At 31.2% G+C, this 16,095-nt stretch overlaps 8 protein-coding genes across 8 annotated transcripts; 2 read left to right on the forward strand and 6 right to left on the reverse strand.

Moving 5' to 3' along the window:
• Positions 1–1,706: 1,706 nt before the first annotated feature.
• Positions 1,707–2,519, reverse strand: EIN_369670 (hypothetical protein; the record flags this gene model as incomplete). The annotated part of the gene is made up of 2 exons (XM_004259368.1): positions 1,707–1,823; positions 2,022–2,519. 2 exons carry the CDS (start codon positions 2,517–2,519, stop codon positions 1,707–1,709), a joined length of 615 nt encoding a protein of 204 aa, XP_004259416.1.
• A 1,214-nt stretch (positions 2,520–3,733) lies between these two features.
• Positions 3,734–6,346, reverse strand: EIN_369680 (hypothetical protein; the record flags this gene model as incomplete). Its single annotated transcript, XM_004259369.1, has 1 exon — positions 3,734–6,346. One exon carries the CDS (start codon positions 6,344–6,346, stop codon positions 3,734–3,736), a length of 2,613 nt encoding a protein of 870 aa, XP_004259417.1.
• Positions 6,347–7,435: 1,089 nt separating this feature from the next.
• On the forward strand, positions 7,436–8,314 carry EIN_369690 (protein bcp1, putative; the record flags this gene model as incomplete). The annotated part of the gene is made up of 1 exon (XM_004259370.1): positions 7,436–8,314. One exon carries the CDS (start codon positions 7,436–7,438, stop codon positions 8,312–8,314), a length of 879 nt encoding a protein of 292 aa, XP_004259418.1.
• A 299-nt stretch (positions 8,315–8,613) lies between these two features.
• On the forward strand, positions 8,614–9,177 carry EIN_369700 (hypothetical protein; the record flags this gene model as incomplete). Its single annotated transcript, XM_004259371.1, has 1 exon — positions 8,614–9,177. One exon carries the CDS (start codon positions 8,614–8,616, stop codon positions 9,175–9,177), a length of 564 nt encoding a protein of 187 aa, XP_004259419.1.
• A 224-nt stretch (positions 9,178–9,401) lies between these two features.
• On the reverse strand, positions 9,402–10,508 carry EIN_369710 (hypothetical protein; the record flags this gene model as incomplete). The annotated part of the gene is made up of 1 exon (XM_004259372.1): positions 9,402–10,508. One exon carries the CDS (start codon positions 10,506–10,508, stop codon positions 9,402–9,404), a length of 1,107 nt encoding a protein of 368 aa, XP_004259420.1.
• A 122-nt stretch (positions 10,509–10,630) lies between these two features.
• Positions 10,631–12,559, reverse strand: EIN_369720 (hypothetical protein; the record flags this gene model as incomplete). The annotated part of the gene is made up of 1 exon (XM_004259373.1): positions 10,631–12,559. One exon carries the CDS (start codon positions 12,557–12,559, stop codon positions 10,631–10,633), a length of 1,929 nt encoding a protein of 642 aa, XP_004259421.1.
• Positions 12,560–12,941: 382 nt separating this feature from the next.
• On the reverse strand, positions 12,942–13,979 carry EIN_369730 (hypothetical protein; the record flags this gene model as incomplete). The annotated part of the gene is made up of 1 exon (XM_004259374.1): positions 12,942–13,979. The coding sequence occupies one exon, from the start codon at positions 13,977–13,979 to the stop codon at positions 12,942–12,944; it is 1,038 nt and encodes a 345-aa protein (XP_004259422.1).
• Positions 13,980–14,173: 194 nt separating this feature from the next.
• EIN_369740 (hypothetical protein) lies at positions 14,174–14,749 on the reverse strand (the record flags this gene model as incomplete). The annotated part of the gene is made up of 1 exon (XM_004259375.1): positions 14,174–14,749. One exon carries the CDS (start codon positions 14,747–14,749, stop codon positions 14,174–14,176), a length of 576 nt encoding a protein of 191 aa, XP_004259423.1.
• Between the last annotated feature and the right edge of the window lie 1,346 nt (positions 14,750–16,095).

Genomic DNA, 16,095 nt, shown 5'->3' on the forward strand with positions numbered 1-16,095 from the left:
ATAGCTTTGTCAATAAAATAACAATAGACTGATAATTTCTTTTATTTACAATTACAAAATTTGTTCTAGGCATTAACATTTATTCCAACTTTGTTGTTTCTATTGGTTTATATTATTAAACAAATTATTAATTATAATTCATTAAGTTTTTATTTCACTTGTTTCATTAACTACTTTAATATCAGAAATATGATTTTTATGAAACATATACAGATGAATATAAACGTAAATCTGTAAACTAAAAGTTATTCTAAATAAAACATTATTTAGTTTTAATATTGTATTTTCAGTTCTTGTTTGATGTAACATTTATAATACATAAAAAGTTTCCACGTCTTTTTTTGTTTGTTATTCATATATTAAGTTTATATACATGAAAAAAGGTAATATTGTTATTTATATACATTTGGTTTATTTTGTGTAATGTTAAACAAAAATTTTAAATACGAAAGTTAATAAAAAAGTTTGTAAATATATATTATATACATATGATTCTCAACATAAAATTAAAAAATGAGAACACTAAACGTCAGTGTGGTTGCACAACTAATATCATAATATTAGGTTATTTGTTACAAATATTAAAATTCAATAAAATGTCAACTTTTTACACGTTAGTTACAAAACATTAAAACATTTCCAATGAAAACTAAATTTAAATAATTACTTTAGTTTAATTCAAAGTATGACGTATCGCTTGTTTTTCAATAAATAACTTTTTATCAGAATTTTATTTAATACGTTTTCTTATTTTAAAACCCTGTTTTTAGAAAAACTTATTATGTATAGTTTATTATACTATACACAAGTTTTTGATATAAAAAGAAAAAAATTAAACTTGAAAAAAATAACAGGAAAAGTCGTCAAGTTTTCCTCACAGAAAAAGTGAACCTTTTTTCAACAAAAATACGATTTTAGGTCAAAATTTACTATTAATTTATAGTAAATTAAATTATTTTTTACTATTAATTAATTTTCCTGGTATTCCCCATGGTTGTAAAAAGTTTAAAGCGTTTTTTGCATTATTTCTTTCTAATATACACTTAAAATGAATAAGATATAAATAAGTTTACATTTTTTGGAAATTTCGATACTGAAAAGGTTAAACTTAAAAATGCAAACGATAATATTTTTTCTATAAATTTGTTTTTTTAATAAAATAACATCATACCAAATAACAAAAACAGCATTTCTGGGAAATAAAAAATTTTACCCGAAAATTTTGATAAAAGATATGGAAAATGGAATGTTAAACATTAACAGATTGACATTTGTTATAAATTAGTTTTCCGATATCATGAAACGATTACTCCTCTTCACAACTGTCAATTTTAAATAAATTATATTAAAGACATTTAATTGTATATAAGATTACATTAGAAAGTTTATTTCAATCTGCTACTAATAAATATGTATTGTGTAGAAACAAATAATTTGTTTTCACCTTTAAATATATCAAAGTTAATAAATTAACATAAGACCTGGTCAAAGAAAGCTTAAACGACATTAAAACATATTCCCCTTGTACTTACAGTTGGGCAAATTTACCTTAGACATTAATTTTTATTTTTACTGGGAAAGTACTTGTTATTTTCCTTAAAAACACGGGTTTTTAATAAAAAAACAAAAAAAGTATTTTTTTAAAAGAGGCTATTAAATATGTACAGTTTATTAGTTTAATATAACGATAGCAAAATAATATTTTTTTAACTAAGGTTCGTTTGCTGCGCGAAGGTTTGATTGCCCAGCTGTAATTCTTTTCCGTGGGTTGTTATTTTTTTATTTTTATTTGCATTGGAAATTATGGGATATAAATCAAAAAACTGAACAAATTTATTTCATCACACTAAATTATTCAAAAAACTACATTTTAAAAACATAATATTACAAAAATAGTGAAACATAATTACCCCTGGAAAAGGTACAAGTACAAAAATAATACAATTATTTAAGAATAAATTATAACATCAAATAAAAATAAAATTTTTGTTGAGGAATGTACTGTTGTCTCCAACAATAACACTGCCAATGTTCCTACTGATCTGTCGTCCCATTACTCGAATTTGGTCACACGTGAAAAGAACACTGTTGTTCATATAATCGACGATCTGGGCATCTCCAACAATTCCATCTCTCTCATCTCTTGCACCAGTTACCACTATCCCATTCATAAAAAGTATATCCTCTATAAAATGAAATGCTTCCTTTCTTTTGGTTGGTTGCATTCTACGTTTTATTGTTTCAAGTTTAACTCCTTCTTGAGACAAAATCAAAGCAAAACTGTCACACCTCTTCTTAACAACTTTCTGAAGATCAATTATCTCATCCCCAATTTTTATTGTTTTAACTTTTTGAAATTGTGTAGTTACTCGGGCCTGTTTACTTGGTTTGCGCACCGTCAATTCACACCGTTGACATAATAAAAATATTAATACATTCTGAAGATCAGCTTGAAAAGAGACTGCTTCCAACGTCTTTGTTTGTGAATTTTTCTTATTTTTGACCATCTCAATCGACATGAATGTGCTTTTAAAGTTCTTTTTTAACTTATTATATATAAAAACAGTTTAAAGGTGCTTAGAAAATTGATTAGGATAATGCTTAAAATTGTGTCATGGTTTCCTTTTCCAACCATCCTCACCTCAATAAAAATGTTCCAAAAAATTCTTGCTTTATTATACAAATAAACAATTAAAATGCACTTTTGTTATGATCCAATCAAATTGTGTTTTTTGATTTACCTTCGTTTTCCAATTCACACTACTTTATGCCAAAAAATACACTATATAATCTAAAACTTCCCAAATTTAATTTTCTTTCTCTAAAAAATGTACAATTTTCAGTTGATACTCTTTTGTTTCATTTTTAAAAACTAAAATAAGTTAAGAGTAATTTAATAAATTATCAATTCAACTCAATACCATCAAAAATCATCAATTCAAAGGCCTTTGTGTTAACTTATATACAATAAATTTGGTTTTTTGGTCAACAATAATTATTTTATGGAGAATAATTATAATCAACCAATTTTTTCTCTTGTTTCGTATTTTTTTCTTTTGTAATTGTAAAACAATCGTTTAAAAAGTTTTCAATAACTTTTAAAGATACTTTTGATAACAGAAGTATGTTCATGTGAGTAACAAATTAACATGTTCATATAATGAAAACAAATTTCATTATACCCATTTTTTAATCAATCAATTGTTTTATTTAAAATGAATTATATTAAAAATTGTTGATTTTTTACTTTTATAATTAGAAAAAACATTGTATTCCTTATTGACAAATTATTCCCAAAATTGAACATTGTAATTGACAATTATTTGTGACAAACATGTTCACATTTGTATAAAATTTGACAAACACATCCAAAAGAAGATATTCCTTAATATTTGTTTTCTAATATTAGCAACAAATAGAATACTTATTCCAAGAATATTTCATATTTTTAATAAACAAAAACGTTTGAATGACGTTATATTTTGATGAATCCCATATTACAAAGAATTCTCAGTGACAAATTTTAACAATTGGCTGTTGATTATTATTCTTTGGGGGTTGTCTTCGGTGACAAGATATTGTCAAGTTAGAAAATTTAATTTTTATTTTAATACTCACTGTGATAACTCTTTGGTGATAAAACATTGGTGAGAATAAGTTATTGCGTGTATTTCTCAAATGATTAAAAACAAATGAAAAACTAAGTGAAAACAAATGATAAAGTTAATCAAAATTACTCATCTTTAACCAATTGAATTCTTTTCACAAGGAAAGCAGTGACTACCAAGATGACATCTATTGTTCCCAAAAAGACGGCATCAAAACAGACTTTAGGCGTGAACACTCTAAATATCTCCAGGTGACCTGACACAAAGTATGTGAAGAACATGATCGAGACCATTTGCCACGCAAAGAACCCAACAACAATCAGTGTATTTTTCATATAAGTTTCAATTCCGTTTTTCCTTTGTAATGAAACGTAAGCAACAGCCAATACTACAGAACAAGGGAAGAACATAGTGTTGAACAGGATGAGAATTCCATTGAGAAGAATTGAATAGAATGGAACACCCACAAATCCAGCGTTGAATTGAATTGAGCTGAATTGGACGTTGTGTGTAGTTGTGAAAAAGAAGTGTATTGCAAAAAACACCAATTGAAGTGCGGAGGTGTGAACATCGTCAAATACATTGAACGAAAACAGGACAACATAAATCGCCAAACTCGTTGCTCCAGTATTCGGTAATAACACCGCCGCAATGGGAATGCATGCATAAATATATTCACTCACTTGTTTCTTCTCGATAAAACTCTTTACAATCGACACAATCGACATCAAGTAAATAGCATTCGCAAGTGTTATACCACAAACAGAAGTTGGGGTCGGGCTCAGTATTTGGAAGACACTTGCCAACACACACGCAGTTGTTAAAATGTACTTTTCAGACGACACAAAGAAGATCACAACGGGGAGACCAATGAGTCCAAAAATAGAAGGGACGCTCTCTATAAATGGTATAACAGTCAACACTCCAATTTGCATTGCAATTTGTGTGGTATTCAATTTGCCTCTCGCTATCGACAGATACAGTAGAAACATCGAAAGCACTTCACCAAAGAAGAAAGAGGTGTAACTCTCCTCCTTAATAAACGAGTCTGTGTACTGCCCAAGTCCATATAATATCAACACAACTACACTAACCAAAAATTCGCCTTTAATGCTGCCTACTAATTGTACGCCAGTTAATACATACTTGTTAAATTGTCTCGCATACGCTGAAAAAAAAGTGATCTCCGCACCAAGTGACATGAAGAAGATGTACTGATCAATTTTACCCATCTCAAGGGGATATATCCTCTTAAGGAAAACTGCAGGCACCATACCGAGTATGACTCCGTGGAACACCTTTTTGATGTCAACATAGAACTGCGGGTATCCGACAACATAGAGTAATATCACAAACATCGACAAAACCATTATGATAATACCACACATCATATAATTGAATTTGAATGTTGCATTCTGCTTGACAAAAATCGTGTGAAGCTCTTTTGAAAAGCTTTCGTGTTTCTCCATAATCTCAAAAAGAGTGTCCAATTCCTCAAAGTGCTCCAGTTCCTCCTGTTGAATACCTTTGTGTTTTTCATTTTCTCGGTCTATCCACTCCACATCCCTCTTGTTCTTCTTCGCATTCGCATAAAAGAATTGCATCATCTGTGTTGTCGTCAAGTTGAGTGCATTGACATACATCTGCACACCATCTAAAGTTTTCACTCTCCCCATAAAAACGTCTCTAATAGGGGTTCCCGTGTTACTGAATGGTATAGGCAGCCCAAGGCCAAGTGTAATAGTGGGTACAATATCTACTTGATTCACACTTCCTGTCTCTTTAATTCCGCCTTCTCTTGTTCTACTGTCATATAAATAAAGTGCAGCATCTAGCTCTCTGACAGTGTCTCCTCCATGATTTCCTTCTTCAGTCACTCCGTGGTCTCCAAATATAAGAGCCAGGGTTTTACTTTTCGAGTTTGAGATCTTAGTCAACGAATCCTCCAAGACTGAGTTGATTTCTTTAAGTTTGTCCTGCATGACTTGGTGGTCTGGTTGGTAGTAGTGGCCGATATGGTCGACTCCCAAGAAGTGGGTTATAAGCAAATCAAAGTCCTCATCCTTTTGGTGTTTCTCTAGTGCCTTTTTACATATCAAATCAACACTATTCAAGTCGGCGATATCGAGCGACGGCCCCGTGGCAATTTCGTCGAACATATTTGGAAACATGTCAGTCCACAACGAATCGCCGGAGAATGCGACTCTCAGTCCGTTGTTCTTTGCTTGAGATATGAACGAGTCTTCGTCAACTTGGACGTTATTAAAAGTGTTTGAAACTTCGATAAATGCAGGCACAGACCCAGTAGTCATAGCCAGTACTCTTTGTGCTGTTGTAGTTGGTGGGTCTGGGATGAAGTGATACCTCCCTGTTTTTTCAGGGTATTTCTCAGAAAAAGTGTTGAAGACGGGCATATTATTGTGATACAACTTAAGGTCTTTAGTCGAATTAATCTTCTCAAAAAGAGGTGGATAGTCGGCGGAAAACGCAAAATCGAAGCGGAGAGCGTCGACTAAGTACACCATTGTCTTATCAAATAATGGAGTTGTCCAACACTTTTCTGGTGGGTGTTTTAATGAGTAGAGTGTGTTGGTCATTATCTCATCAGAGCACTTTGATTGTGTTGGGACACGAATTGACGTGATTAAAAATCCAGACGCGTACAAGTAAAGAGCGCAAATGTGGAGAAAAAGAACAAAAAAAGTAAGGAACACATAGTCATACCGGACAGATATCATTGTTCTTAATTAATTAGTTAACAGTTTTTTTGTTTCGTCTTTTGGTGGGTTTTTTTATCTTAACCATTCTATTTTTTACTCGACAATTCATATCATTCTATCTAAGTGGAAAAAGACAGGAATGTTGCATTTTATTTATTAGTTATCCTACTCTTTAGCAGTTTATTTCAAAATTACTCTAGAAGGGTTCTTTTCAGGAAATAACCGAAACTATTAAGATTTATCCTTGAAAACTAAATTAAATTAAAAACAGGGTGAATATTTGGTGGGTAACCCACTATTTTATTGCTTGTTCGATTCGCAAATGTTTTGGTTTGATATTTATTCGAAAAAAAACAATAAATTTGTCAAAATTAAAAAAAATAACTGTTTTTTAATTCGCAATTATTGGTAACTTATTTTAGAAGCAACTTGGATATCGACCTTCAAGTTTAGACGATAATATTTAGTGCAAATAACAAAAAATATTCAACGAATTTTTATATTGATATTGAATTTAAATAGAAAAACTTTAGCAATCAAGCAATTTTTTATGTTTTTAAGTTCAATTAAATACACTAAAAAACAACTTTTTTTTAATGTTTTCAACTTTATCTAAAAATAAAATTTATTATTTTTTCAAAAAGTTAAGACTATAATAAATATAGATGACCCATTTAACAGGGATATACAGCCAATGTTTGATGATTTTCCCTTTTTAGATAGTGTACTTTAATAAGAATAATAAACTTTTGATATTCAGGAAAATTATTTTATACACTCAAAATTTCCTGATTTTTATATTATTTAAATTTCATTTTATGTCATTTGAAGTGTAAACAGTATAATAAATTATAACAATAATAATATACAATTCAACAATTTATTTAATACTAAATTAATAATATTTTTATTTATATTTATATTATTATATTTCTTTCAATTTTAATTATAATTAACCAATTTATTTACTATTAAATAAATTATGAAATAATGTTTCCTGTTTTTGATCAAAATGCATTTTTGGGGTTCTTAATATTATAATTTACATTGACAAGAATTAAAAATACATTCACTCAAATTATTTTTTTAATTGATTGTCAAGATTCAATGTCTAACCCTATAACGAGAAAAAGCAAAAGAATGAAAAGACGTGCAAATGCCATGGAAGAGGAAGATGAGAAGTTTTCAGATGATGAAAACAATATGGACCCCAATGCAATGGAAGAGATCAACGTCGACCTTTTCCTTGAAAACCAAAGTCAAAACGATTATTCTGAAATCGTCAATTTTTTGATTCACTCTTCCCTTAAATACGTTGGGATGAACCTCTACGCGTTGACAGACGTTTTATTAACGACTGAATGTGGTTCGATAATCAAAACCGAAACGGACAAATATGGCATTGCGATTCCTCTCGAGCTCCAGAAAATGCCATCTGATATAGTTTCTCCTCTTTCCCATTTCATTACCGAGACCTTCAAAACGAGATGTCCAGAGAAACTTCAATTAGTCCAAAACGTGTTGAGTGGAGCAGATGGGAGGACGGTGTTCATAGTTAATGAGAGGTTGGTCAATTGCCCTTACGACTTGACTTCGTTGCTCCACAACACGATCTATGAGGAAATTGGTATTTACGATAAAGAGCATAACATCACAGAACCAGTCAAACACTTCATATTATTGGCGTCTGCGGTCATTGGAGTTGACAATGGAGAGGAGGATGACGACGATGGCGCAATGAAGCGAAAAAAGAAGAAAGTCTCAAATTCACAACAACTCGAGTATGTTCTGATGGAAAATGAAGTCTATGCAAAATATGCGGAAGCAATTGCGACAGTTAAAACACCCGGAAAAGATAGATGGACGCTTCCTGGTAAAGTGAGTGATTTCACAAGTGTCATCATAATCAACAGGGATAACGTTCAAAAAATTTTGGATGAAATCGCCTTGTTGTTTGGTGTTTCGAAGTTTGAAGAGCAGAATTGATTTGATTTTTTTAATTTTTTAGTCAAAGTCCTTTGAGACTATAAAAAAAGAATTATTATTTTATAATTAATATACTATAAAATATAATACAATCAAGTAGTTATATTCGAACAAATAAAAACAGTGAAAGTTGTATGATGGAAGTCATCATTAACAACTACGGAATTATACATATCACAACAGCTAATAATGTTAAACAAAATAAAATGGAGGAATGCTCTTCTTCATCTTCAAACTCAATACAGTCACATGACGAGACCTTCGACTTCCCTTCATTTTCGGTCACAAATTTCAAAAAGATGGAGAGGGCACTCGAATTTACAGAGAACGCGTTTAAGTATTTTCAGCCAACACTTGACCCACAGATGATGTCGTACCTTACACATTGGAGCGACGCCTCAAACTTTCGACTTGTCTATAATTCTCAAGGCGACGGGTTACAACGTAAAGACATTGTTAAAAAGATGGCAGGGTTACAAAGGTATGTCATTGTTGCAGAGTCGACTGACATGTTCTTTGGAGGGTTTTACTCCTCTGTTTTTCCAACAGCTCCATCCTTCAAAGCAGATTTTGTTACAAGGAAAAATCACTTCGGCTTTATACTGAACAAAAAAGATATGGGAAATCCTCTTATCTTAAGGCCCAAAGAACTTAGTACGCGACTTGACATGTCTCTGATCATACCAGCACTAGACGAGTATGTCAAAGAATCAATCATTTCAAAGGACTTTTTCGTCATCATGTCGGATAAGAGATTCATGTTTTTGGATACCATAGAAGATGCCTATACGCTGTCAAACAACACTGTGTTGTTCAGTCACGAAGGTTTTATCTTGACTGTGTTTGGTTTTGAATGGATTTGATTTTGTGTTTTTTGTTTTATCGCATTGCGTTCAGTCAACCCACTCAATAATGTCACTTTAACTATATTTATAGTTAATTTTGTTATATTTTATAATATAATTGAAAATAGTTATCGCAACCCTGTTTTTTGTGATTTTATTTTCATATTTTATTCGTTTCTAAACACAGAAATGTTATCACAACAATGCGATAAAATAAACAATCAATTTAAAAACACTTTCTTCTAAGAAACGATAAACCGAGAGTGGTCCAACATCGACTTGGTCATAATCGATTGATATAGCCACTCTAACGCAACACACCCATGCATTATCCCAATGTCATAATCAGCGTCGTCGTTGGTGATTTTGCCACCACACAATTTAATTAAAGAAATGATTAAAGTGCGTTCAGTGACGCCACAATACCCAACACGAAACGTTAATCCATGGAAAATTCTTAACTTGCGCTCAGGTACTGGTTTTCCGTTTGAGAAAGTGCAACAAAACCACCGCTCTTCAACAGGACACTTTCGTAGTAATGATTCCTCAATCCACTCTTCGTTCAATATCCAACATCCACGACAGATCCCCATCATTGCTTTAATGGTTTTTTGTGAGCTCTTTGAAACCACGTGTGTGGTCATACTATCAACCGACTCAACTGGAAATACATGGGGTAATTCAGTCAATTGTTCTTTCAATTCTTTTTCCTCGTCTCTGTCGAACCCCGTGAGACAAACGTAAATTTGTGACTGGTCGTCTCTTTTTAGGACTTTTGTGAGCTTGTTGTGTTTCACCTTTTCGTTCGTTTCAGTTGGTTGGTGTACATTAACCACCACCTTTTGTGAAACCAACTCGTTTTTTTGTTTCGCACCAACTCTCTTCTTCAAATACTCTCTCTGTATTTCGTCTGCTAAAAACATCGGTTGTTTCAGTTCTTCTTTTTTTCTCAGCTTCATTCGACTTTTTGGTGATGTTTCTATTTTGTCAAAAGTGTGTGCAATAACAGCCGATTTGTCTCTTTGTATTTTCGTTTGTTTCTTGTCTTTTTTCTCCTTCTTGCGGCGTTGTTGCGCCTTTTTAATCGGTTTCTCCCCTTTTGTTGGCAGTTGATTTGTTTGACTTGTTGTGTCACTAAATTGCACTATTTGTGAAACACTCTGTGAGTCATTTTTTGTCTTTATGATGCCATTGTCGAGTTCGAAAATATTTGGGCAACCACTTTGACTCTCATTCTCTCCTTCTTGTATCCCCAAGTACTGTTCATACCTCTCCGCTCGTTGGAGTGACTTCAATGAGTCGCCCAATTCGTTGAGTAATTGAATTTGTGAGTCTTCCTGGATACTCATAAATACATTTCTTTGTTCCTTTTTATTGTTGCGTCGGTATTCTTATTAATTTCTTTATAATATCATTACTACAATTTTAATGTAAATAAAAACCTCAATTATATGGAAATAGCAAATTAGAATTAAATGAGTGTGGTTTTAACATACAAATCACCAAAACCTTCACCTTTTGGAAGACCACAACCCTCAATAAGGTAATTCGCGTCTTGGACAAAAAACATAAAACTGTGAGAGGTGCCATCCACCATTTTAATTTCAACAACCTTTGTCTTGTCTTTGAATTTTGAATCAAATTCGATAGAAGTGTAAAGATCGGCTCCTTTTCTCTTAAACACCGGGTCTGTCGTTGTAACTTTCATCTTATATATCACGGGTTCTATTTTTGAGTCAACAGTGACTTCCTCGCCTTCTTCAATTCCTTTCGCAATTGGTATCATAAACTTCTCCCCATCAATTTCAGTCTGTACATTCCCACCTTTCATCACCGTTAGAAGTGGAACTTTCAAAATGCATTTCTTGACCTTTTCTATCGCTACTCGTATCACAACATTCAGCGGCTTTTCCCCAAAAATGGTCGACCCTTTCTCTTCAAAAATGAAGTCAGTGATACCCTTTTTGACTTGCTCGAGATCAACAGAGAAGATGACCGGGTCGTGTGAAACCGCCATGTTTTCCTTGATGATCAGTCTAGTAATCTCAACAGCAAACTTCCCTCCAGCTTCCAAAGTCTTTTCGCTGATTCTTAAAGTGTATGTTTCAGTCAATTCAAATGTAACAAAGTTCTTCAGTCCCCGCTCCATCACGTCCAATATTTTTCGGACCACTTGTGTTTTTTCAAATACGTTCTGACTCAGTTCTTCTCGTCTTTCTCTTGGCGTGTCGTCTTCGAAAAGTTCGTCGAAGTTTGGCTCCATTGGTTTCAGAAATTCCAAAGGAAAGTTAAAGTTCACAGCATCACTTTTGGTACCAACTAATAAATTTGTGGAATTCAGGTTGATTGGACTATTGATGGAAACTTGGGGCAATTCCTTTCCTAATTGAATTGTTTCATCTGTCACTTGTTTGAACATCGTGTCAAGTACTTCTTGGACTTCTTTATTGCCTTCCGTCTCGTTTTGTTTGACTTTTGGTGATTTGTCTCTCTTTCTTTCGATTAGAATCGATTTTTCCAATTCAGCAATTTGTTCTTTGTATTTCGCGTTTTGCGACAAAAGATTGAGGTTTTCCTCTTGCAATTTTATAAAGGAGTTTTCCATTGCGACAAAATTTTCAATTGTTATGTTCTTTTCTGTGATTTCTTTTTCAAGACATTCTATTTCAGACAACAACTCGTTGTTTTCAGCAAGTGATCTTTTGAGTTGAAAGTCGATCTCGTTTTTTTGTTTGTTTAATCTGTCATTGAGGAGTTGGAGTGGTGTTGGGTTGGTCCATCTTCTCTTAAATTCATCAAAAGTTATTTGGTTTTTAATCTCGAGTATCTGTTTTCCATCTGTCAGTCCAAAGTTGTTTTTGTCGAAAGTCTTCAGACTGATTTCAAGCTCTTCAAAGATAGCCTCAGTTTGTGAAATTTTTTCCAGCTTCTGTTCGTCGGATGTGCTTCCATCAAATAAGCCAAAAATCATTGCGATAAAAAGACCAACATCTTCCAAGTAAAAGAGGCGATCAAACATAAATTTAGAGTAATGCAAAATTGTTTTTGCATCATGGTAATAATGGTTCTTTTCAATATCTGGTTCATCTTTCATGTGGACAAAGCAATTTTTCAAAAACTCAAAGTCTGTTGTACTTATTAAGTCGTTAACTGCGTTTTCAAAATATTCAGAAATGCAATAGTTCATCATTTTTGGTATGTCACGAATGACTTCAGACGACACAATGTGACACAAAGGAAAAGCTCTTTTCTTTGTGAATACAGAAAATGTTGTGTTGAACGTGTCAACCAATTCGTTGACAAGTTCAAATCCAATGCTAGGTGTGTTTTCATCACTCGAACAACACGTGACAATCAGCTTGTATGTTCTGACAAGTGGAGTCAGTAAATCATTGTTCATTGTGTTAATGAACTTTTAGTGCTTGAATAGTGAATTCTTAATAAAGTGGATTTGGAGGTTATAAACATACTTATTCTTTTGCTAAATTGATTCAACAAAATTCACAACAAGTTTTGGATTCTTTGGTATAAGTTTTCCCATATTTTTCTGATAGTAACAAACTAACAAATTAAAAAATGAAACACTGACATACTTTTTATAAAAATGATGTAAAATAGTTCATTAGTTTGTTAGTAGTTTTTACTATTATATTATAAATAATTATTAATAAATTATTAATTAAAGTCCTAATATACTTATTAGATAATAATTTATTATTTAATAATTAAAACCAAAAAAATAATTAATATTGTTACAGACAGACTGAACACAAGTCAAAAAATCACCAATAATGAACAAAGTTGTTTTCTTCAATAAAAGACAACCATGCCGGTTTCAGAAATGCGTTGGAAGGTATTTTCAATGTTTTTTGGTTTAACAACGAGTCGAAGAAACATGAATTTCCAAATTTTGGAAGTTTCTTAGAAAAGTTGATTTTTGATAATTTTGAACATCTAAAGAAGCTTTCATCTTCAATCTTTTTGACAGCTGGAAGGTCAATTGTTTCAAGAGATGAACATCCAAAGAAAGTACATTCTTCTATTGTTGTTACTGTTGATGGGATTGTAATTGTTTTCAATGAAATGCAACCAGAGAAGCATTTTTGATTGATCAACACAAGTCCCTTGTGTATAATTACTTTTTCGAGGGACTTGCATCCCAAAAAACAAAATTTGCCTATCGAAAGGACGTTCTTTGGAATTTCAATTTGAGTTAGAGAAACACAATGGACAAAACAGGAGTCATTCAATTGCTTAAGTAACATTGGAAGTTTGATTTCTGATAGTTTACAACAGTTGAGAAAACAATAATTGCCAATTGAAAGGAGTGTTGAAGGAAGTGAAACACTTTGTAATGATAAACAATTGTCAAAACACATTTCTCCAATTGAAGTGACTCCATTTGGTATATTAACACTTTTGAGAAATTCGTTGTGATAAAAACAGTTATTTGCAATGGATTTTATTGTCAGTGGTACCACATTACCAAACAAGTTTCTATCCTTTTTAGAATAATTTACTTTTTTGTACTCTACATTGTCATCCGAATTTTGAGTATCTTCGTAATTGACGGGATACAATACAACCTTTTTGAAGAACTTTTCTTCGTTAAAACAGTAATCTTTTGTTGTATAAATGACCAATGTTTCAATTTTTGGGAAGAAATACCTTGTTCTGACATTCAATGGAATCGGGTTAAAATGAAACTTATCAAGTGTGTCTTTATATTTTTTACATACAAGTATGACATTGATAAAGTCTTTGATTGATGTAAAATACTTTGAGACAATCATTAAGCTGTATCCATCTAATTTTTTCATTGTAACCAAATGATTTTACAGTAATATGTCTTAAAAACACTCTTAGATCTTCTTCATAACATAAAGTTAATGACTTTCGAAGTCTATGTTGGAAATACAAGCGAAAATGTTTTAAATTTACAAACAAGAAAAATATAATAATTTAGTATTGCATAATTTAAAAAAAAATGAACAAAATGAATAAAAATAACGAATTAGATTAAAACGACTAGAAGCATAGCAAGCATGATGAAACTCATGAAAGCTCCAGAAGTGTTTGTTTCAAGTTTTATGTATCCAACATCTTCTTTTAAACATTTGAAAAGAGTTTGATTTTCAGTTGAAATTACTTTACCTTCACATTTGTTGTCTTCATACAAAGATGTCACTACCTTATCAGATTCCACTTTTGATTTTTGGTATTTACCAGGAGTATCACTCAAGACGCATCCTCCTTTGAAATACAATGGAACGGCGTATACTCCACTTGGGTTTATACAAGTTTCAACAAAATATACTTCTCCGAAATAGATGTGAGAAGGCAATCGTTGTATTTCTTTAAAATCCTTCGCACCTTCTTTTTCTTCAACCATTTTTTTGCAATCATCACCAAGAAACAGAGTTAAATTATTAGGAGTTTGAGCACTGTGTTCAAGTCTTGCGAAATCGCTATCACCATATTTGTAACATTTCCCAAGCTCAATTGCCGTATAATAGTAATTACCTTCAAGGAAGCCATAATCAGCAAGGGAGAGCGCAAATAATGTAAATAGAAGAAGAGCAAATTTCATTTGATTTTTGAGTGATCGACACCTTTATTAATACCAGGAACATCTTCAAAAAATGACATATTATTTTTTATGTCATAAACACATTATTATATGTTAAAACATGATAATAATATGTTATAATAATAATTAATAATAATTTTTTTGAACAATAAAAGGTTGTTTATGAGAAAAGTTATTTCTTTTTGATTTATTTAAAAAGTCAAATTAATTGATTATCAATTAACTTTAAAAAGCATACATTGATAATGATGTCAAATTTGTAAAAAATATTAAAAATATTTTCTATGTTCAAAAAGTAATGTAATTATAATGTTTAAGTTAAAATGTTTTAAAACATTATAAAAACGTAAAAGATTTTTAACCAAACACTTTGATACAGACAACAGAGGATATGATAATGACCTCCACAATGTTTAGATCATTTCTTAAAATTGGTCAAATAGTATTGTAACAGTGTTAAAATATAAATCATATTAGATACAATTTTTGTAATTAAAAAGACCAACAATTTCGTACCTTTATTCATTATTTTAAAAGTAGTATATTTTATTATTTATTAAAGGGTTTCTTGAGGATAAGGTGTATCCTCAGGATTAAAGCTTTCCTTATTAAAAAATATTTTTCTGAGGATACAAAAATCAAATCCATAAGGTTCAGTTCCCCATAAGGCCCACTTTCATAACTCAAGTTATAAGTTACACTTAATATTTCGAGTCAAAGTTCAAATTTTAAATAATGGTAATAATTTGTCATAAATGCCAAAAAATTAAATACAATCAAAAAATCGCCACAATAATCAGTAAACAAAAACAATAATTATATCTCGCGAACTTGAGACGGGAAATAACAAAACGTGAAATAAACTTGTTCATATTATGATTATATACTTATTGAAATTATTTCCGAATCCGTCTTTATAACATAATAATTGAAATTTACGTTTAAATTGATAATTGTTTTTTTATCAAAATGAAAATTGAAAAAGTCGAAAACATTAATTTATAAAAATGCATTTTTTAAAATAACAAATTTATTAATAATTTTGTAATTTATGCAATTATTCAAATTTATTATAATAACAAAGTTAATCATATTGTGTATATTTTAATATGATTGTTTCATTTTGATATTAACTTGTGTTTTAAACAGATTTACAGTTCTGAGGATGGCAATTATATTCTGAGGATGACAGAAATAGAAAGTTTACACTTTTACATCTATCTGAAATGTATATTGAGTAAGTTACTATTTTTGAATATGGGAACACGTCATTTCACTTCTTAGATGTTTAAGTCTGTGTTGACAAAGTCTGTTTGTTACACGACTTACCATCCTCAGAGATATGT

Source organism: Entamoeba invadens (assembly GCF_000330505.1).
Source record: "Entamoeba invadens IP1 unplaced genomic scaffold scaff_1105074726357, whole genome shotgun sequence".
Lineage (NCBI taxonomy): Eukaryota > Evosea > Mastigamoebida > Endamoebidae > Entamoeba > Entamoeba invadens.